General features: G+C 43.3%; 1 protein-coding gene across 3 annotated transcripts in view; it reads left to right on the forward strand.

The window, feature by feature from the left end:
• Nucleotides 1-1,828: 1,828 nt before the first annotated feature.
• Nucleotides 1,829-21,871, forward strand: part of LOC115465445 (oocyte zinc finger protein XlCOF6-like) — a 48,755-nt gene continuing 28,712 nt past the window's right edge. Inside the window, exons 1-2 of one of the 3 annotated variants that reach the window (XM_030195931.1) lie at nt 1,829-1,906; nt 15,814-15,900. In XM_030195931.1, the coding sequence (XP_030051791.1) occupies nt 15,864-15,900 (37 nt within the window). In that variant the 5' untranslated portion in view covers nt 1,829-1,906; nt 15,814-15,863. Of the gene's footprint in view, nt 1,907-2,766; nt 2,894-15,773; nt 15,901-21,871 lie in introns of those variants that run through there. The other 2 variants (XM_030195913.1, XM_030195920.1) reach the window with 2 other exon arrangements.

Consider the following 21,871-nt stretch of genomic DNA (forward strand, 5'->3'; position numbering starts at 1 on the left):
TTTCTAGTGGCAGAAATGGAAATACCACCTGGGCAAGGCCGGTGGTAGGGCTGATTCGCTGTGCACTACCCCTGCGGTAGTCTTACCACTGGTTGCCCCTTAGTGTTTCCTAAATATGGAAGTAGGAAGGGCTCTCACATTAGTGCATGACCAGAAATTCAACAAATAGAAAAATGCCCATTTTATGGCTGCATTATAAATGGGCTTAGCTTGCAGGAAAGTTCCATGTTAGGGAAAGAGAATGGGACTTGATCTATTGCCTTTCTGTGTTTTTTTTGCAACTACATTCAAAGCTGTTTACACAGGTACTTATTTGTACCTGGGGCAATTGAGGGTTAAGTCACTTGCCCAGTATCACAAGGAGCTGCACTAGGAACTGAGTGCAGTTCCCTAGGATCAAAGTCCACTGCAATAACCAGTAGGCTACTCCTTCACGTATGTTGTATAAGCCCGTTTACTAGTGCATCTTAGTAAAAGGCCCCTAAGTTAATCATAAGTGATTCCATTGCCTGGGCCAAGTGGTATTTTGTTTTTGTTTCATAACAGGATTTAAGATCTGTATCATGTTTTTTAATTGGGGGCATAGCCAGACACCCAATTTTGGGTGGGCCTGGGCCAAAGATGGGTGGGCAGAAGAATTCCGCCCTGTCCCATAAGTGATTTGGTCCCGCTGTCTCTCGCCTGCATGCCATATGGTCTCTCAAACATCCCCCCTCCCCTGCATACCTTTTAAATAGCAGATTTTCACCGGCAGCAAGCAACAACTAATACACACTGCTCATGTTGGCCCCACACCCTTCCCTCTGATGCAACTTCCTGTTTCTGCATAGGCAAGACTACATCAGAGGGAAGGCTGTGGGGCCAGTGCGAGCAGTATGTATCAGTCGCTGCTCGTTGCAGGTGAAGATCTACTGTTTACAAGGTATGCAGGAGGGACAGCTGTTGGGAGTTTTCGGCTGGTGGGGCTTGGGGATCCCTGCCAGCCACATCATAGGTGTGCTGTTACTTGGTGGGCCTGAGACCAAAGTGGATGGGTCTGGGCCCACTCATGCCCACCCTTGGCTACGCCACTGTTTTTAATTTCTATGTTTTGTTATTTTTTTCTCCTATACACACATAGTATATTTTCTGAACAATTTTGAATGATTTCTGGTGGTTTCTTTTTCACATTTAGGGGAGAAGTTATCAAAGTGGGCTACTGTTAAGTTGGGTTATTTTACCACAGTTCCGGTTATGTTAGCACAGGATCTCATTGCATAAAATGGGACCCTATGCTAAAATAACCCAACTTGTGGTAAAATAACCAGACTTAACAGTAGCTCAGGGATTCAGGAACTGTTAATCATAGTTGTAATTTACTATTTATATATTAAAAAAAAAAAACAACAGTGTGGTTTTGTAATTTGGTACTTTGTGGCTGTGTTTCCACTTTTTGTGAGCTGTTAGTACAGTATATGAACTGAACCCCAAACTGTATTCTGTTAATCCAATTAAACAGTATCACCTTGTATATTTATGCATTGCCTTGAACTAAGAGAAACCACATTACTTTGTTCAGGCCAGTGGAAAAATTATTGTCTCTATCCAAGTTTGAGGTTCAGTATTACAGCTCTCTTCAGTTTGTAATGTTCCTGGAGCTGTTGGGAGTTGTAGTTTTGAGCCCGTGCAGAGCTTAGGGAAGAAGATTCACTCTAGGACTGAGTCCAACTAAGTCCCAGCATGCCTTGTGCCGCCTATCCTGAGAGAGGCAGCAGTAGCAGCAGCCATGAGGAAAGGCATAAAGTGCGGTGTCCTGAGGATTTCAGAAATAGCAGCTGAGGATCGAGCCCCTGGAGCTCAGTCTGCGATCAGCTGCCAAATCCCGAGTAAAGCAAAGTAGGAAATGTCCGTAGGAGCTGCTGCTCAGGTAGGAGTTTGCAAAAAACGAGCCAGTACACAGGCTGCAGCAGAGTCCATAACAATAGATTTTATCTAGCAATGAGAAATAATATATATTTTTATTTTGGGCAGAGAAGTTTGATCTATGGGGATTTAATACGGTTAAAGCACGATTTATTTCTCTCTCCATGTGGACATTTTTCCGGATTTCTCTATTCATTTTATAACGGGATTGATTTTGAATGCAATATACCCTAATTCACTGCAAATTGCAAGTGTCACCACCTTTTGTCCTACGGTACAGAAACAAAGCCTCAAGAGGCTTCAGCAAAATATATAATCCAGCAGCTATAGCGAAAGGCCCAAATTCTGCAGTCAAAAGGCAGCTGCTTCAGAAAGCTGCTGCACCTCGGTCCAATCTCCCTTCAGCCCGGACCTGGCCACAATCATACAACGGAGATCTGATAATCTTCCTCTTACGCGCGTTATAGCGGCATCTTGCTTGTTCTCTGTTCGGTTGAGCAGTGCCTATTGTTCCCTGGTAAAATTGAAACCAGCGGATTAAATTGTGGGCTCAGAGAACCGGCTGTCGAGCAATAGCAAAATAACGGGCAAAATAACATCTTTAACCTGCGAAAGGGCAAAAGGTAAAAGACGGATATAACGGGATCCTCCCGGATCCCCTGAGAAAACCTTGAAAAGTTCACCTTTTATGTCTTTTTTCCACAATCGTTAAGATACGGAAATGTTACAAAGTCAAATTTGCTGTATAACTTTAAACACACAAAAAAAGGCAGCACTGCATTTTTACCTGCACAGAAAAGAATGAGCATTTGAATTTGAAGGGAAGATTGTGGTGTTTTTAATGCAGCAGCAATGGTAGAGAATCTGATGTCAGTGTCCCAGAGCTAAGGGACCTGAACCTCTGGGTGCCATCTCTGTTTCTTTGGTGACTCCTTCAGGACTCACAGCTGGTATTTGCTGGATGGGATCAGAGTCGGATCCACTGATATAGGTAAGTAGAAGATTATATTAATAAGAATATCGCTAAGTGAAACCCACCAAAGAGCTCTGTGAATAAATTAGCATCTCTTTTGCCACAGTCAGATTCCCCCATCCTTTACTATTCTGATCTGTCTTCACCCTCCCCTCTGACCGTTCAACTCCATATTCCTACTTCTTCAGCTAACCCCAGGATTCTATAAAGGTCGCCCGAAATTGGGCGCAGATCCCAGATCGGCACCCAAAATAATTAGTTGGGATCAAATGATTTAATTATTGGAACTATCAGGCATTTAGTTGGCACAAATTACGATTTGGGTGCCAATTTGGCTACACGCTATTCTGTAACAGTGAGCGCTTAAATTGGATTGCACACATCTTAAAAGAGGGCACGGCCATGGGGTTGTTCACAAAAGATGCACGCAGTGTTACAGAACTGCGTCCAATTTGCAAGCCATTATTTACAGCAGGTTTCAGCTGGCGTAAGTCCTTCATGGCCAAAGTTGAGCGCCAAATTCAGTGCTCAACACTATTCCATATCCTGAAGTGCCCTTTGTAGAATAGCATTTGAGTGCCAAATTTTATCAGCGCTGGATTTTCGGCTCCAGTTACAGAATCTGGCTCAAAACCTCTGTCTTCTCTCCTCCAGGCGTGACTTCAGAAATTCTCCCCATCCCCTCCCCCCCCCCCCCCCCCCCCCCCAGGGTTTATCCTTACCACTCTTCATCTTGACACCACCATCTTGGCTGTAACCCCCTAAGGCTGTGGCTCCGTTTTGGCCAGCATGAGCGCATTCAGCCAGTGCTGCCTCAAGGGATAGTAGCGCCCTGAGCCACTTTGCTTTGGTGGTGCCCCCCATCGCATCACTTGTGGTACCCCCTTCCCTCCTCGCGGGTTTGACATCTCTCCCTCCCGTGGGCCGGCATCTTCCCCACCCCATCCAGTCTCTTTCCCCCTCCTCTGGGTCCAGCTCTCTCAGTCCTCCTGTAAAGTTTATGTTGGCCACTTGTGGCAGTAGCAGCATCATGACAGACTGTTCCTCTGTCGCGTCCTGTCCACAGAAAAGTGCATCAGAAGGAGCTGGATGTCACAGAGGAAAGATCCAGGGGCTGGCTGAAGGTAGCTTGTCATGCTACTGCCTGCCACCGCCGCCGACCGCTGTAAACTTTATAGGTTCGCGGAAGAGTAAGGGAGGTGAGGGAGCAGTGCTGGACCCATGGGGAGGGGGAGACCAGAACAAGAAGGGGTAATTCAAAAGGAGTGAAGCCTGTGAAACTGGGATTACTTTAATCAGCGGGAATTGGATTGGAGATTCAAGGGTTTGTATTGTTAAACAATTTCTGGTTTTAAAAGGGGGAAAAAAAATGAAATCAGGTGTATTACTTTCACTAATATTGGATAATAAGTATGTTTCCAATGAAATTGATGGGACTATGCACCGTTATGGTCTTGAAGAAACCAACCAGATGATCAATGTGGATTAATGATTTAGATAAATAATAACTGGGGATAATCGGGTTAAGCCTTTCTTTGTTTGCTGTTGTTTAAATTGATCTCCTTGTCTTGTTTCACTCTCCCTATATATTTTGTGGTCTAAGAAAGAGAAAGATTGTATAAAATCCATTTATCTTGTTGAGATTGTTTTCTTCTAATATTGTTTTAGTGTACAATCATCTGTTTTACTGTTTTGCAAGTGATCCTTGTAAAATGAAAAAAATTATAAATAAATGATTAAAAAAAAGAACAAGAAGGGGAAGAAAAAGCTTTACGTGTAGATCAGGTGAGGTCACAAGCTGGGTATTTTGACGCCCTTGGCCAGAGCCTTACCTGGTCCAATGGTTAAGCCGGCCCTGCTCTCTCCTCTAGCCTGTACTGACATTTCAGCCGCCACCTCCTCCTGGCTTGCAATGCTGCAATTTCTTTCATGGGGAGCATTGGTTTGACTGTTGCCACTTCTTCCTTCCAGCTAGCACTGCTGAAGTAGCTGCTTTCCTCATCTTAGGGCATGTGGTGTCAATGCCACCCCTTGCTCTATCATCTCAGTGGGCAGGAGTGGTATATAGTGTAGCTTACTGTACGTGTAAGCACTTGTCAGAAGGACAACACTGGGTATTATTGCATAAGGTTATTACGCATGTAGTTAGTGGTTTATTATCTTGTAATATACATGACTTATTTAAGGGATTTGTGTACAAGAAAGGTTGAGACTTATTTTCTGAGTCTGATCAGGAAGTAATTCAGAGCAGTGGTTCCCAAACTTGTGGATCAGGACTCCTAAAAGGGTCATATCATCAATAGATGGGGTCATAGAAACAGGGCAGCTCCCCTTCCCTCTTGACCTGTACTTTGACTCAAAGACCCATGCCTAGTAGTAGCAGTAAATACAGGGCCTGTGAGTCCATGAACATTCATAGGCCCTACCCCCTCCACTTGTGAGCTTCCTGTTAGAATAGTCCCCTACAGAGTACTGGAGGGGTCTGTGAACACACACTGAAATACAGGCCCCTGCGCTAAATGCTGCGACCTTTAGGCTTTAGATAAGAGGGGGGGAGGAAATGGAGGACAGAAGGGAGCGCAGAGGCTTGTAATTTTGATTTTTGTTACTCATCTGGGGAATTTTTAAGCTTTAAAATGAGGTCATATTGGATAAAATTGGTTTTCCTTTGCTTACAGTGCGCAAAGGAAGGAGAGGAGTATATTTCGAAATGGTGTGAAACTGTTCTTTTTGGATGTAGTGAGAAGACATACACAACAGTCTGTTGACAGAGAATGCCCAAGAGAGGAGGATTGAGCAAGGAGCTCCCTCAGAGCTGGTTAGCTGGGAGAAAGCGGGCTATTCAACCTGGGGCAGTGAGGTCCCCAAAGTTGATGCTGGGCCAGGAAAAGAAACAGGTTTTTAAGGGAGAACCATGAGGTACTGGGGAAAGCAGCTGGTGGAAGACATAGCTAGAGCAGTGCTGTATAAAGGGAGCTGGCCAGCTGGGGAAAGTGGGCTACACAACCTGGGGGACACAACCTGGGGCAGAGAGGTCTGCAAAGTTGATGCTGGGCCAGGAAAATAACGAGTTATGGACTTTTGTTTGTTTGAGCCATGAGGAGATTCACCTGTAGTTTGGTTTCTTTTGTGTTGTTGCCTGAAAGCCTTGTAACATGTTGGTTGAAATAAGAGAGAAAACCCCAAACTGTGGCCATAAAATGGAGTTATGAAATGTGCTAAGCTGAGAATACTGGCAGCTGCTGGAGGCCTGAGGAGCGCTGAGCCCAGGGATTTGTCACAATATTTACCAGTACTTCAGATCCAGAACAAAAACTTTAAAGCTTAATGTTAGTAGGCGTTGGAATTGAAGGCTTGGTGGACCGACTCCACAGCCCTGCCTCAAATGCTCGATCTTGTCAAGAAAGTGCATCTTAGCCAGCCATTTCACAACAGGGGAGGTAGACTGAGATTTCCAGTTGGTTGCAAGGACTAGCCATGTGGCACAAAAACTATAGTTGGCAAGGGTGAGCTATGCCAAATAATGTTAATATCGCATGATGATAAGACTGTTTAATGTGGATACTGCCTGAAACTACACTCACTCAATACTTAATTGCTCACAGTGCTTAATGCTGATACTGCCTAATGCTGATTCCACCTTGAGGATAAGACTGCTTAATGCGGATACTGCCTGAAATTACATTCATTAACTACTTAATTGTCCACACCGATTGATGCCGACACTGCCTAATGCTGACACTACTTGACGTTCATACAAAACTTCACTCACTAACACCCTCAAGCATAACCAAACACCACGAACCATAACCATCATGAATACCAACAAATTACTCATGATAATTTACTTCCTCCCCCTAATCCACCACGCATGGACCACTCCCAACTTAAACAACAACCTACCCACAATACACAAACCCTACAGACAACCTACTTACAATGCACCAGACCAAAAGAACAACAACCAACTAAAAGGAAAAACAAACACATACGGAGATAACCAACAGAAAGGGAAGAAAGGAAACACCAAACCAGAGACCAAGAACACAGACAACTAATAAAAATCAACACATCTACACCCCAAACCGAACCTTACCATTCTATCCGACTGGGGTATGTGAACGCTAGATCGGTAGTAAATAAAACAAAGACTGTAACAGACTGGATCACTACAGACAATCTAGACCTCCTATTCATCACAGAAACCTGGATCCACGACCTTAAAGACCCCATAATCTTAGATTTATGCCCACCAGGATACAAAATTACCCACTAGACAAGAAACGGAAAAAGAGGAGATGGAATAGCTATAATATAAAAAGCCAAATTCACCATCACAACCACAGCTGAATCTATTTTACCACAACTTGAAATCGCCTCGGTAAGAATCAATCATCCAAACTTGCAAGAACACCTTAATGCAATCCTACTCTACAGACCGCCAGGAAACTGGCAAGATTCCCAATCACACTTTATGGACTTCATCTCGAACACTTGTGTCTCTACCTCAAACCCTATCATATTAGGAGATATTAACCTACACTTTGAAGATCTTACCTTAATGAGCACCCAAGAATGCAAAGAGTTCCTACAATTATGGGATCTTCACGTACCAAATACACAACCAACTCATAACAAAGGACACACACTAGACATTATCACACACAAATTCGACCCAGACGCAAACCTTATACTAACAGACACAAGATGGACATCCATACCCTGGTCAGACCACCATAAAGCATATATCTCCCTCCAATGGCGAACGAAAGACACAATTAAGAAACAAGAACGAAAAACCTACACCACAAGAGGAAAAATAGACCCGGTAATATTCTTGCAACAGATCTACCACATCGGATGGACAACAAAAGCAGACACAAACCAATTCCTCCTAGAATGGGACAATAGATGCAGATCAGTATTAGACAACATTGCTCCAATTCAAACCAGAACCTCACACAGGAAGAAAGCAACACCATGGTTTAATGAAGAACTGAAAAAACTTAAAACACAAGTTAGAAGGTTAGAACGTGCATGGAACAAAAAGAAAGACGACCCCACACTTAACGCCTGGAAACAACTTCAAAGAAAATATAAATATACCATAAGACAAACCAAAAGATTATTTTATAAAACTGAAATTGGACCAAGCTACAAAGACACACACAAACTCTTCCAACTCGTGAATAAACTACTAGATATCACACCAATCACAACCAACAGCACAGATACACCAGGAGCAGACGATCTCGCAAAATACTTCAGTGAGAAAATTGTACAACTACGACTTAAAATACCAGCCAGCACCACCAACTACGTTGCATTCCTTGACTGTCTAGACCCAGACCCTGGTATATACCCAGCAGACAGAATCTGGACCAACTTCGAAGTACTATCGAAGGATCTTATCTCCAAAACGCTCAAAAGATTCGCCAAATCTCACTGCAAATTAGACATATGCCCAAACGACCTCATGCTATCTGCCCCTCAACAATTTATAACAGACCTCACGAATCACGTGAACTATATGTTACAAATTGGACTCTTCCCAAAGGAGAAAGGAAACATTCTATTCACCCCTATACCCAAAGACGTAAAAAAGAGTGCTAGTGAACTAACCAACTACAAGCCAGTAGCATCTATTCCCTTAATAATCAAACTAACGGAAGGGATGGTAACCAAACAACTCACAAACTATTTAAACAAATTCTCAATGTTACATGACTCCCAGTCAGGATTCCGGTCCAACCACAGTACGGAAATGGTACTAGTTACTCTCAAGAATAATTTTAAACAAACGATTGCAACTGGCAAGAACATACTACTTCTACAATTTGATATGTCTAGCGCCTTCGACATGGTTGATCACGGTATACTACTAAATAAGCTTGAATACTTCGGAATTGGAGGCAATGTCCTCAATTGATTCAAAGGATTCCTAACCACACGATCATACCAAGTAACATCTAATTCGATTACATCAGATACATGGAAACCTGAATGCGGAGTTCCACAGGGATCCCCCCTCTCACCGACCTTATTCAACTTAATGATGATACCCTTGGCGAAACTGCTATCAAACCAAAACCTTAACCCATACATATACACAGACGACGTAACGATCTACATCCCATTTAAATAAGATCTAAAGGAAATTTCCGACGACATCAACCAAAGTCTACACATCATGCACACATGGGTGGATACATGTCAGCTGAAACTCAATGCAGAAAAAACCCAATGCCTAATACTCACCTCACAACATAACACAAATAAATTCACCACCATCAACACACCAAAACTAAAATTCTTGGAGTTACCATTGATTGACACCTAACACTTGAGAATCACACGAAAAACACAACCAAGAAGATGTTCCATTCAATGTGGAAATTAAAAAGAGTGAGACCTTTCTTCCCAAGAACCGTCTTCTGCAACCTAATACAATCAATGGTACTCAGTCATCTAGATTACTGCAATGCACTCTACGCTGGCTGCAAAGAGCAAATAATCAAGAAACTTCAAACAGCTCAGAACACTGCAGCTAGACTCATATTCGGTAAAACAAAATATGAAAGTGCTAAACCCCTGCGAGAAAAACTACACTGGCTCCCACTCAAGGAACGCATCACGTTCAAAATATGTACCTTAGTTCACAAAATCATCCACGGAGACGCCCCAGCCTATATGTCAGACCTGATAGACTTACCACCCAGGAATGCTAAAAAATCATCCTGCACATTCCTAAATCTTCACTTCCCCAACTGTAAAGGTCTAAAATACAAGCTAATTCATGCGTCAACCTTTTCCTACCTGAGCACACAATTCTGGAACGCGCTGCCGCGCAACTTAAAAACGATCTATGAACGAACTAATTTTCGCAAAATACTGAAGACCCATCTCTTTAGCAAAGCATACCACAAAGACCAACAAATATGAACTCCTATACTTATATTCAGAATTGCCTTTTTACTTGTTACCCTACTATTAAGTTCCATCATTATCATGTTACCCAAGACCTCTCTATTATACTAAATGTATGTTTTCTTATATATTGCTACTATTCATGATGTATTGTAAGCCACATTGAGCCTGCAAAGAGGTGGGAAAATGTGGGATACAAATGCAATAAATAAATAAATTAAAATCTAGTACCTTGCTGCTAAAGAAGTAAACAGCCAGGTCCCAAAGAAGAGCTTTCCCCAGACAGTTCTTCAGTCTGATCTGCACAGCTTTCCAAAAGGGCACAATTCCCCAATAAGCCCACTAAATGTGCCTCGCTGCTTTCTTCGTCTCCAACAAATTGATGGTACCAATAGGGACATATGATGTAACCTAGAGGCTGACTAAAATCATTGATTCTGGTTCCACTGAAAATGAATCCGCAGCCAAAATCCTCTAATTGGTTATGGCTGGAACTGAAATTGTAGCTCTGCCCCCTGCCGCAGCCAGTACAAGCCCATCTTTTTGAGCCTACTTTTTAAAAGCCCTAGTGGTCTAGTGGCCTTTTTCTGGGAAGCTACATCCCGAGTTGCTCCTTCCCCTGCTGGCTGCATTGTGAAAATGGCAGCCGCGACCTCCCATAGCAATCTCGTGAGGCTGCCATGGGAAGTCTTGGCTGCAGTTTTCACAACGCAGCCAGCACGGGAAGGAGCAACTCGGGATGCTCCTGCCCTGAAGAGGCCGCTAGACCACTAGGACTGTTAAAAGGTAGGCCCGGGGAGGGCACAGCTGGTGAGCAGCCTGGGGGGAGAAACAGGTTTTCTGCTGGCGGGGAGGGAGTGAGAATGGGCTTGCGGCAACAGAGGGCGGGGCCACTATTTTGATTTCAACGAAAAATGCACAGGCACTTTCAGCTGAAACCTGAACCCAGATTTTGGATCAGCTTCAGTGCCAAATCTGAAACTGAATTTCAGTTGGCCTGTAGTGTAACTTATCTGGCAACATGTACGAGCGATACAAAATTTTTACAGCGTTTTCCTTCATATTCACTGTCGTGGGTGGGGCCTTTGGCCAAGGAGGCTTCAGACACCCTCCAAGTAAAATCATTCCCATGGCTTCTGAGAGCACATGCATAGTATGGGCATGAATGCTAAAGAAAATAAGATTAGCCCTACTGGGTCAGACCAAGGGTCCATCTAGCTCAGTATCCTCTGTTTCCAACAGTGGTCAGTCCAGGTCACAAGTACCTGGCAGAGTGCCAAAACGTAACAAGATTCCATGCTACTTAACCTCAGGGTTAAGAAACGGCTTTCCCCCAAGTCTACCATAGTAATGGTTTATGGACTTTTCCTTCAGGAATTTGTTCAAACCTTTTTTTAAACCCAGCTCATTAACTTCTTTGACCACTTGCTCTGGCTCTGAGTTCCAGAATTTAACTGTACGTTGAGTGGAAAAAATATTTTCTCTTCTTTGTTTTAAACGTGCATGGTTCATGAGGTAGTATTTTAGTATGTAAGTTAAATTATTTCAGCACAAGCTGGGCTGCAAAAACTCCCATATCTTGACTGACATGCATTACACACATGGCTACATCTTGGATGTTATGTCAGGGTTCGTTTCTTGTACTGCAGCTGGAGAATCCCCTTGGCTGCAGAGATTTGTGCCACTTGGTCAATGGCAGTCTGTGATACCAGTTGTAACATGTTGAATAGAACTGGAACCAAAGAGGATACTTATGGCAGGGGAGCACTAATGGGGTGGGAATGTGAAGAGTCCTGGGGGGGGGGGGGGTCCTGCTCTTGTGCTCCAAGCAGGCTCTGTTGTCCAGATGTATAGCTTTCTTGATATTCTGCTTCTTTGTAAACATGCACCAAGGCAATCTGACTCTTATGCTTCTCAATTCCTTGCCTTAACATCCTCCTTCAATCTTCAACTGTGCTCCACCACCCCTACTCACCAGAATGGCCACTGTCTTGATCTTGTACTCTTCTCCAACTGCTCACCCTCCAATTTCCTTGCCTTAACTCTCCCCCTATCTGACCATCATCTTATAACTTTCACACTTCAACACCCTCCTCCCCAGTCCCGTCCTATTCTAACCAACATATTTAGAAATCTACAGGCTGTTAACCCTTCTACCCTGTCCTCCAGTATCTCAAATCTTTTCTCCACTGCTATTTCAACCAAGTCCGTCAATGAGGCTGTCTCTTCCTATAATACTATTCTGTCATCTGCTCTGGACACTCTTGCTCCTCCCTTGTCTCGTCCCGTTAAACGTACCAAACCCCAACCTTGGCTGACTCCTGCTATACGCTACCTACGCTCTTGTGCCCGTTCTGCTGAACACCTTTGGCTTAAATCTTGTGCCCATGCTGACTTCATATACTTCAAATTCTTACTGACCTCCTTCCAATCTGCTCTCCAACTTGCCAAACAGGACAATTACATCCAATTGACTAACTCTATTGTTTCAAACCCTAGACATCTCTTTGCCATACTAAACTCTCTCCTCAAAGTGCCTTCTCCTCCAACTCCTCCCTCACTTTCTCCCCAGACTCTGGCTGATTACTTTCATGATAAGGTTCACAAGATTAAACTTGAATTCACTACCAGCTCTCCTCTACCCCTTCTTCCCTTAGTCCATTCTCTCAACCCTCTTACCCCTGCCTTCTTTTCTTCCTCTTCCGAAATCACTGAAGAAGAAACTTTACTTCTTCTTCTTTCATCCTCAAAACTAACCACCTGCTCCACTGACCCTATTCCCACTCATCTACTCAACACTATCTCTCCTGCTGTCACCCCTTTCATCTGTCATAGCCTCAATCTGTCACTTTCCACTGCGACTGGCCCAGATGCCTTCAAACATGCCGTAGTCACCCCATTCCTCAAAGAACCTTCTCTAGATCCTACCTCTTCTCCCAACTATCGCCCCATCTCCCTCGTCCCTTTCTTATCCAAGATACTAGAACGTGCTGTCCACCATCGCTGCCTCGACTTTCTTTCTTCTCAACCTATTCTTGATCCACTCCAATCTGGCTTTCGTCCCCTTCATTCAACTGAAACAGCACTTGCTAAAGTCTCCAATGATCTATTCCTGGCTAAATCCAAAGGGCTCTATTCTATCCTCCTCCTTCTCGATCTTTCTGCTCCTTTTGATACTGTTGATCACAGCCTACTCCTTGACACGCTGTCCTCATTTGGATTTCAGAATTCTGCTCTCTCCTGGTCTTCTTCTTATCTCTCACAGTGTACTTTTAGTGTATACTCTGGTGGATCCTCCTCTTCCTCTATCCCGCTGTCAGTGAGTGTACCTCAAGGATCCGCCCTAGGACCTCTCCTTTTCTCCATCTATACTTCCTCCCTTGGTGCTCTGATCTCATCCCACGGTTTTCAATATCACCTTTACGCTGATGACTCCCAAATCTACCTCTCCACACCAGAAAGCTTGGCAGAAATCCAGTCCAAGGTATCTGCCTGCCTCTCTGACATTGCTACCTGGATATCTCACCGCCACCTGAAGCTCAATATGTCCAAAACTGAGCTCCTTATCTTGCCTACCTAAACCAACCTCTCCCCTTCCCCCATTCTCTATTTCTGTCGACAACACGCTCATTCTTCCTGTCTCATCTGCTCGTAACCTTGGGGTCATCTTCGACTCCTCCCTCTCCTTCTCTGCACATATTCAACAGATTGCTAAAACCTGTCATTTCTTCCTTTATAATATCACCAAAATTCGTCCTTTCCTTTCTGAACACGCTATCAGAATCCTCATTCACACTCTCATCACCTCTCGCTTAGATTACTGCAACTTGCTTCTCACAGGTCTTCCACTCAGCCACCTCTCTCCTCTTCAATCTGTTCAAAACTCTGCTGCACGACTAATATTTCATCAAAGTCGTTATGCCCATATCAGCCCTCTCCTGAAGTCATGTCACTGGCTCCCTATCTGTTTCCGTATAAAATTCAAACGCCTCTTATTGACCTATAAGTGCATTCACTCTGCAGCCCTTCACTACCTCTTCACCCTCATCTCTCTCTACACTTCTTCCCAGGACCGTCGTTCACTAGGCAAATCTCTCCTAATTGCACCCTTCTCCTCCATCGCTAACTCCAGACTCCATTCCTTTTATCTCGCCGCACCTTATGCCTGGAATAGGCTTCCTGAGCAGTTACGTCTAGCTCCATCCCTGGCCGCCTTCAAATCCGGGCTAAAGACCTACCTATTTGCTGCTGCTTTTGACTCCTAACTTGTCACTTGCTCGTAACCTTGTCTTCCTCTCTTCAATAGTCCCTTTCCCTATGTGTCCTTCTGTCTGTCCTACTCTTATCCCTTGTTGGTCCTGTCTGTCCTGATTTAGATTGTAAGCTCTTTTGAGCAGGGACTGTCTTTTCTTCATGTTCAATTGTGAAGTGCTGCGTACGACTGGTAGCGCTATAGAAATGATTTATAGTAGTAGTAATAGTAGTAGAAAGACTCTCAGTGGATGCGAGAGGGCACAAGATGAAATGCTGATTCCTCAAACTCTGAACGCCTTATTTGGTCACACTTTCCCCACGAACGTGTTCTACCATTTTAAATGATCTGGATGTTTAATATAGTTGGCTGTGCTCTTTTATGGGAGGAGAGAGGGATTTACTTTGGGGTGGGGAGGGTGGTTTGGAGATGAGGGACATGTCAGTGGCTGGCTGAGTATTTGCCTACAATTTGATCTGATTTTACAGCCATTATCTGTATATGTTGACATAGTCGTAAAATCAATAAAAGATATTCAAACATAAATATCCTTATATGAAAAGCATAATTCACTGCAATTTTCTCTTAATAATTTCTTTATAATTCATAAATTCAACCTTGAAAGATATAAAACTTATAAAAAAAATTCCCAGTGCCAACATGATCATGTTTCGAGATCTTGCTTCAGAGGAATAAGAATTCTTGAGTTCAGATGTCCAGTTGATGTTCATTTCGTTCCATTCTAAATTTCCCAACTTATTCCAGGTTCTCCAGCCCCTCTATTCCCAACCTCCCCTATCTGTCTCCACCCACTCCTCTACCATCAACAATATTCCACTGCCATGATTCTCAAGCTTCCCACCCCAGTTTACCTTAGTATCCCATACTGCATATATTACACTACCCTTGAAGCTCCCTTCTCCGATTCTTCTTGCATATGGGAAGATACTGCTTCTTCTCTCTCCAACCTGGCAGATGTTGAATCAGTGACTTGAGCATGTGTGGGTCTGCCCTCATCTTCTAATTCATAATGAGGCCTATGAGGAGCAGCTTTCAGTTGAGTGGAGAACAAAATGTTCCTTGAAAAGGAAGAATGATTATGTGATCACGTTTGTTCATGTCTATGCGTATCCTCCTTTAATAATTTTTGTGTAATTTCTTATGCCAAATTTTCAGAACAAGGAGTCCAAAAAGATTCTGATTAGGGTTTTTTTAAAAAATCCACATATACGTTCAGACATGCATGCGTGTTTTGGGAGGCAAATGCCATTAGATGTTCTACATGGGACTGTTACGTAATGAAATACAGTTGATGTATTATTGCCTATGACCTGACATTGTCTAGTGCTGGTTGTACACAGCTAATAAGTATTCAGATACAATGTCCCTGCCACAGAGGCACTTATAATCTAAGCGGGTACCTGAGGCAGTGGGAGATGGTAACTTGCCCTTAGTTCTCTACCAGGCCTCTTGCTCTCCTCATCAACACTGACATTTTTAGTTGAACTAATACTAATTTCCTGCTTATGCCTTTGTTTGTTTGGGATCTCCCCAGGTACTTGTGACCTGGATTTGCCACTATTAAAATAGGATTCTGGGTTGGGCTCGATGGGCCTCGGCTGTATCTTGTTACTTGCCTGTCACATCTGCTGGATTGTATAGAATATACAATCTAAACAGGCTAAAAAGCATGACAGTGTTTTAAAATTTCTTTTTCAGGTGTTGGTGACGTTTGATAATGCCGCAAATTATTTTTCAGAAGACGAATGGAAGGGGTTAGATGAAGGCCAGAAGACAACATACAGGGAAATGAAGGAGGACGCTCCTGAAGCACCAGTCTTATTGGGTAAAGACCTCTGTTCTCTTTTGAAGAGCTTCAGTTGACCTAAAGGGTCAGGTGTAACCACTGATGTAGTAGATTCTCCCCTTCCCCCCTGTAGTTGGTTTATAATATACACATTCACACAGTTACTTGTTTCCCATGTTTTAAAGGGATTCTGAGTTTCTGTGTTAGTGAATTTATAGGGAGTTCTGTCAACCATTTGAACAGGTCATGCTGCCTCAGAGGTTGAGTTATCAGTTCACTTATCTGACACACAGATGTACTCAAATGTGCTCAACAGAGCGCTGCTGTTTCACAAAAGCTTCACTACCTACTTTTTTCAAAAGGGAGAGAAAAGATTGCGAAATACTGAAACTTTCAATAGCTGGCTCAAAGCCTGGTGTTACCAAGAGGGTTTTAGGTACGTATGAGGATGGGGCAATACATGGAAAAACAAAAGACTGTATTGTGGGTGCTACTAGACGTACGCAGCGCTGTACATTTGAACATGAAGAGAGCTCTACAGAGCTTACTATCTAAGTAGGACAGACAAACAGGACAAATAAGAGATAAGGGGATTATTAAGGTGGGAATGATAAAATAAGTAAAGGTTAGGAGTTAAAAGCAGCATCATTCGTCTTCTGTCTACTTTTTTGTTTAGTCTCACTTCATGCTGTGTTGTTAAGAAGTTAAGATTGTTTTCATTGCTTTTCTACTGTCACATCTTGTCTTTAGCTTTATCTGAGGGTGACCAATGGAAGTGACCTGCCTCTATACGCCACCCCAGCCTTCTAGAGGCAGACTTAGACATTGTTGCAATCACAGAGACATGGTTCAATGATTTCCATGAATGGGATGCAAACATACTATGATATAATCTATTTAGGAAAGATAGAGATTGTCGTAAATGTGGAGGAGTAGATCTGTATGTGCGAAATGATATTGCAGCAACTGAAATGTCAGGGGCCTGGGGCAGTGATATTGGATCACCTCAAAAAGAGATGAACATCTGTCCACATGGGTGTTGTCTACAGACCTCCGACACAATCGGAGGAACCAGATAAAGATCTGGTTACAGATATCTAAAGTTGGGAAAGAAAAGAGAGGCGTGCTGTTGCTGGGAGATTTCAACCTGCCGGATGCGGATTGGAAAGTTCCATCTGCGGAATCGGAAAGTAGTGAGATCGTGGATGCTTTTCAAAGTGCTCTGCTCAGACAAATGGTGATGGAACCCACAAGAGAAGGAGCAACGCTGGATCTGGTGCTCACAAATGGGGAAAGTGTGTCTAATGTCTGAGTATGTGCCTACCTGGACAGCAGTGACCATCAAACAGTTTGGTTTGATATGGTAAAATGGGGGATTACCTGAAAGAGCTGATAGGCAGAGAGGACATACGAGAAGTGGAAAGAAACTACAAATATGGCTACAAACCTTTATGTAATATGGTTCTCCTAGCAAGTGGCTGAGAGTTGGTGTTCATGAAATTCAGAAAAACTCAAGAAGAGGAACACAGAGAGGAATACCGGATAGTGCTGGGGAGGAGCCAGCTGTCTTGGTACATGTGGGTACGGGTACCAATGACATAGGAAAATGTGGGAGAGAGGTTCTGGAAGCCAAATTTAGGTTCTTAGGTAGAAAGCTCAAATCCAGAACCTCTAAGGGTAGCATTTTCTGAAATGCTACCCATTCCACGCGCAGGGCCCAAGAGACAGGCAGAGCTCCAGAGTCTCAATGCATGAATGAGACGGTGCGGGGAAGAGGGTTTTAGATTTGTTAGGAACTGGGCAACATTCTGGGGAAGGGGGAGCCTACAACGAAAGGATGGGTTCCACCTTAACCAGGGTGGGACCAGGCTGCTGGCATCGACATTTAAAAAGGAGATAGAGCAGCTTTTAAACTAGAAACTGGGGGAAGGCCGACAGTCGCTCAAAAGCGCATGATTCGGGATAAGATATCTTTCAAAGATATCACCAAAACAGGGAAGATAGGGTGTCCTGATAGTGAGGTTGCAAAAGAGACCATAGTAGATCAGGTGTCCTTAAATAAAAATCACACAAAAGATTGCAAATTAACACTGTCAAGTACTCAGCATGATGTAAATAGGAACAACAAACATAGTTTGAAATATCTATATGCGAATGCAAGGAGCCTAAGAAATAAGATGGGGGAGTTAGAATATATTGCACTAAATGAAAAATCAGATATAACTAGTAAAAAAGGCCTGTTTCTCAAAAAAAAAATGAACCAGGTGCTAGCAAGGCTATCTTGTAATGGTGATTGTAAGGCTCTCGTCGAAGCGATTTCTCATCTTCTCCCCTGACCTCCACTCCATGTCCAGCGATTCTTCCCTTCCCTCCCCTCTATTTCCAGCGATCCTCCTGTGCTCTGCCGTCCCCTCCATGTCCAGCGATTCTCCTCTGCCCTGCCCTCCCCTCCCCTCGATTCTGTCCTCCCCTCCGTGTCCAGCGTTCCGTTGCCTTCACTTGTCTTGCTTGCGTTCGTAACATCCTGACGTCAGCTCACCTCCAGCGTTCCATTCCCTCTCACTGTTCTGCCCTTTGATGTCATTTCGTCTTTACACAAGGGCGGGACAGTGAGAGGGAATTGAACGCTAGAGGCTTGCTGACATCAGGATGTTACGAACCCAGCCAGCCAGCCATGGAACGTTGACGGTACAAATTATTATATTAGATAGGCATCTCTGAGACCTGGTGGAAGGAGAATAACCAGTGGGACACTATCATACCGGGGTACAAATTATATCGTAGTGATAGGGTGGATCGAATTGGTGGAGGGGTAGCATTGCTTATTAAGGAGAGCCTTGAATCAAATAGACTGAAAATTCTGCAGGAAACAAAACACATCTTGGAATCTTTGTGGATTGAAATTCCATGTGTAAAGGGGAAAAGGATAGTGAAAGGAGTGTAACAGATGGATGCAGAAATGTTAAAGGAAATTAGGGACGCAAACAATCTGGGCAACACGATAATAATGGGCGATTTCAATTACCCCGGTATTGGCTGGGTAAATGTAACAGCGGGGCATGCTAGGGAGGTAAAATTCCTTGACGAAATCAAGTATAACAAAGAGAGGGAGCAAAGTACAAACAAAAATCCAAAAAGCAAAACAAAAAGTACCGGGAGCCTTCAAAAACAGGGAATAAAACCTTTAATCATATATTATGATGAAACGATCCTAAAATGGACCTGACACGGTCCGTGTTTCGACGTACAGCGCCTGCTTCAGGGGTCGCAAAGTGTAGCACAAGGTTAGAGAGTGGCCAATGTAATGCCGATTTTTAAAAAAGGTTCCAGAAGAGATCCGGGAAATTATATACCGGTGAGCTCTGACGTCGGTGCTGGGCAGAATGGTAGAGACTATTATAAAGAACAAAATTACACAGCATATTCAAAAACATGGATTAATGAGACAAAGCCAACATGGATTTAGTGAAGGGAAATCTTGCCTTGCCAATTGAAGGGGTGAACAAACATGTGGATAAAGGTGAGCCGGTTGATATTGTGCATCTGGATTTTCAGAAGGCGTTTGACAAAGTACCTCATGAAAGACGCCACAGGAAATTGGAGAGTCATGGGATAGGAGGTAGTGTTCTGTTGTGGATTAAAAAACTGGTTAAAAGATAGAAAACAGAGAGTAGGGTTAAATGGTCAGTATTCTCAATGGAGAAGGGTAGTTAGTGGGATTCCGCAGGGGTCTGTGTTGGGACCGCTGCTTTTTAACATATTTATAAATGACCTAGAGATGGGAGTAACTAGTGAGGTAATTAAATTTGCTGACGACACAAAAGTTATTCAAAGTTGTTAACATACATAACATACATAGTAGATGACGGCAGAAAAAGACCCACACGGTCCAAATCGGAGGAGGATTGTTACAGGAGTCGAGGAGTGGCCTAGTGGTCAGGGTGGTGGACTTTGGGCAAGTCACTTAACCCTCCGTTGCCCCATGTAAGCCGCATTGAGCCTGCCATGAGTGGGAAAGCGCGGGGTACAAATGTAACAAAAAAAAATTGTGAAAAATTACAAGAGGACTTTATGAGACTGGGAGACTGGGCATCTAAATGGCAGATGATGTTTAATGTGAGCAAGTGGTAAGTGATGCATGTGGAAAAGAGGAACCCGAATTATAGCTACGTCATGCAAGGTTCCACGTTAGGAGTCACCGACCAAGAAAGGGATCTAGGTGTCGTCATTGATGATACGTTGAAACCTTCTGCTCAGTGTGCTGCTGCAGCTAAGAAAGCAAATAGAATGTTAGGTATTATTAGGAAAGGAATGGAAAAATAAAAATAAGGACGTTATAATGCCTTTGAATCGCTCTATGGTGCGACTGCACTTCGAATATTGTGTTCAGTTCTGTTCACCGCATCTCAAAAAAGATATAGTGGAATTAGAAAAGGTGCAGAGAAGGGCGACAAAAATGATAATGGGACGACTTCCCTATGAGGAAAGGCTAAAGCAGCTAGGGCTCTTCAGCTTGGAGAAAAGGTGGCTGAGGCGAGATATGATAGAGGTCTATATAATAATGAGTGGAGTTGAACGGGTAGATGTGAAGCATCTGTTCACGCTTTCCAAAAATACTAGGACTAGGGGGCATGTGATGAAGCTACATGTAGTAAATTTAAAACGAATTGGAGAAAATGTTTCTTCACTCAACGTGTAATTAAACTCTGGAATTCATTGCCAGAGAATGTGGTAAAGGCGGTTAGCTTAGCCAATAGACTGTTATTAAATGGACTTGGAGAAAATCCACTATTTCTTGGATAAGCAGTATAAAATGTTTTGTACTTTTTTGGGATCTTGCCAGGTATTTGTGACCTGGATTGGCCACTGTTGGAAACAGGGCTTGATGGACCTTTGGTCTGTCCAAGTATGGTGATACTTATGTACCTATAAAATGAAAGAAGCCAAGAGAAAGATCGCAAAAGAATAAATGGCTAGAAATGTAAGGAGGGGTGACAAAAATTTTTTCAGGTACATTAGTGAAAGGAGGAAGACTAAAAATGGAATTGTGATACTGAAAGGTGCTCAAACCACTATGAAAAAAAGCAAATGTGCTAAACAAATACTTCTGTTTTCACAAAAGAAAATCTTGGAGAAGGACCACGATTGACTGGCAAAAGTACAGATAAATGGAGAGGATATAGCACTGTTCATATGGAAGAGGAGTGTTTATGAACAACTTGAAAATTTGAAAGTGGATAAAGCCATGGGACTGGATGGGATCCATCCCAGGATATTGAAGGAGCTCAGAGAGGTTCTGGCGGGTCCTCTTAAAGATTTGTTTAATAAATCCTTGGAGACGTGGGAGGTTCCGTGGGATTGGAGAAGAGTAGATGTGGTCCCTCTTTACAAAGTGGTGACAGAGAAGAAGCTGGAAACTACAGACCAATAAGTTGCAAGATCCAAGACAACATGGTTTTGCCAAATGAATGTAATTGAATTCTTGACTAGGTGACCAGAGAATTGGATCGAGGACATGTGATAGATGTATTCTACTTAGATTTCATCAAAACCTTTGACATGGTTCCTCATAGGAGGCTCAATAAACTTGACAGGCTGAAGATAGGTCCCAAAGTGGTGAAGTGGATTAGGAACTGGTTGATGGACAGATGTCAGAGGGTGGTGGTTAATGGCATTCACACTGAGGAGGGAAAGGTGATTAGTGGAGTGCTTCAAGGATCAGTCCTGGAAAACATGAAAAAGGATCTGCAGAAGCTAGAAGAATGGCAATTAAAATTCAATGCAAAGAAGTGCAAAGTGATACACGTAGGGAGTAGAAATCCAAGGGAGACGTATGTTTAGGCAGTGAGAGTTTGATATGCAAAGATAGGGAGAGGGATCTTGGGGTGATAGTATCTGAGGATCTGAAGGCAAAAACAGTGTGACAAGGCCCTTGGTGGCTGTAGGCAGAAGGCTGCTAGGCTGTATATAGAGAGAGGTGTAACTAGCAGGAGGTGTTGATGCACTGTAC

This window comes from Microcaecilia unicolor, chromosome 1 (assembly GCF_901765095.1).
Source record: "Microcaecilia unicolor chromosome 1, aMicUni1.1, whole genome shotgun sequence".
In the NCBI taxonomy this organism is placed as follows: Eukaryota; Metazoa; Chordata; class Amphibia; order Gymnophiona; family Siphonopidae; genus Microcaecilia; species Microcaecilia unicolor.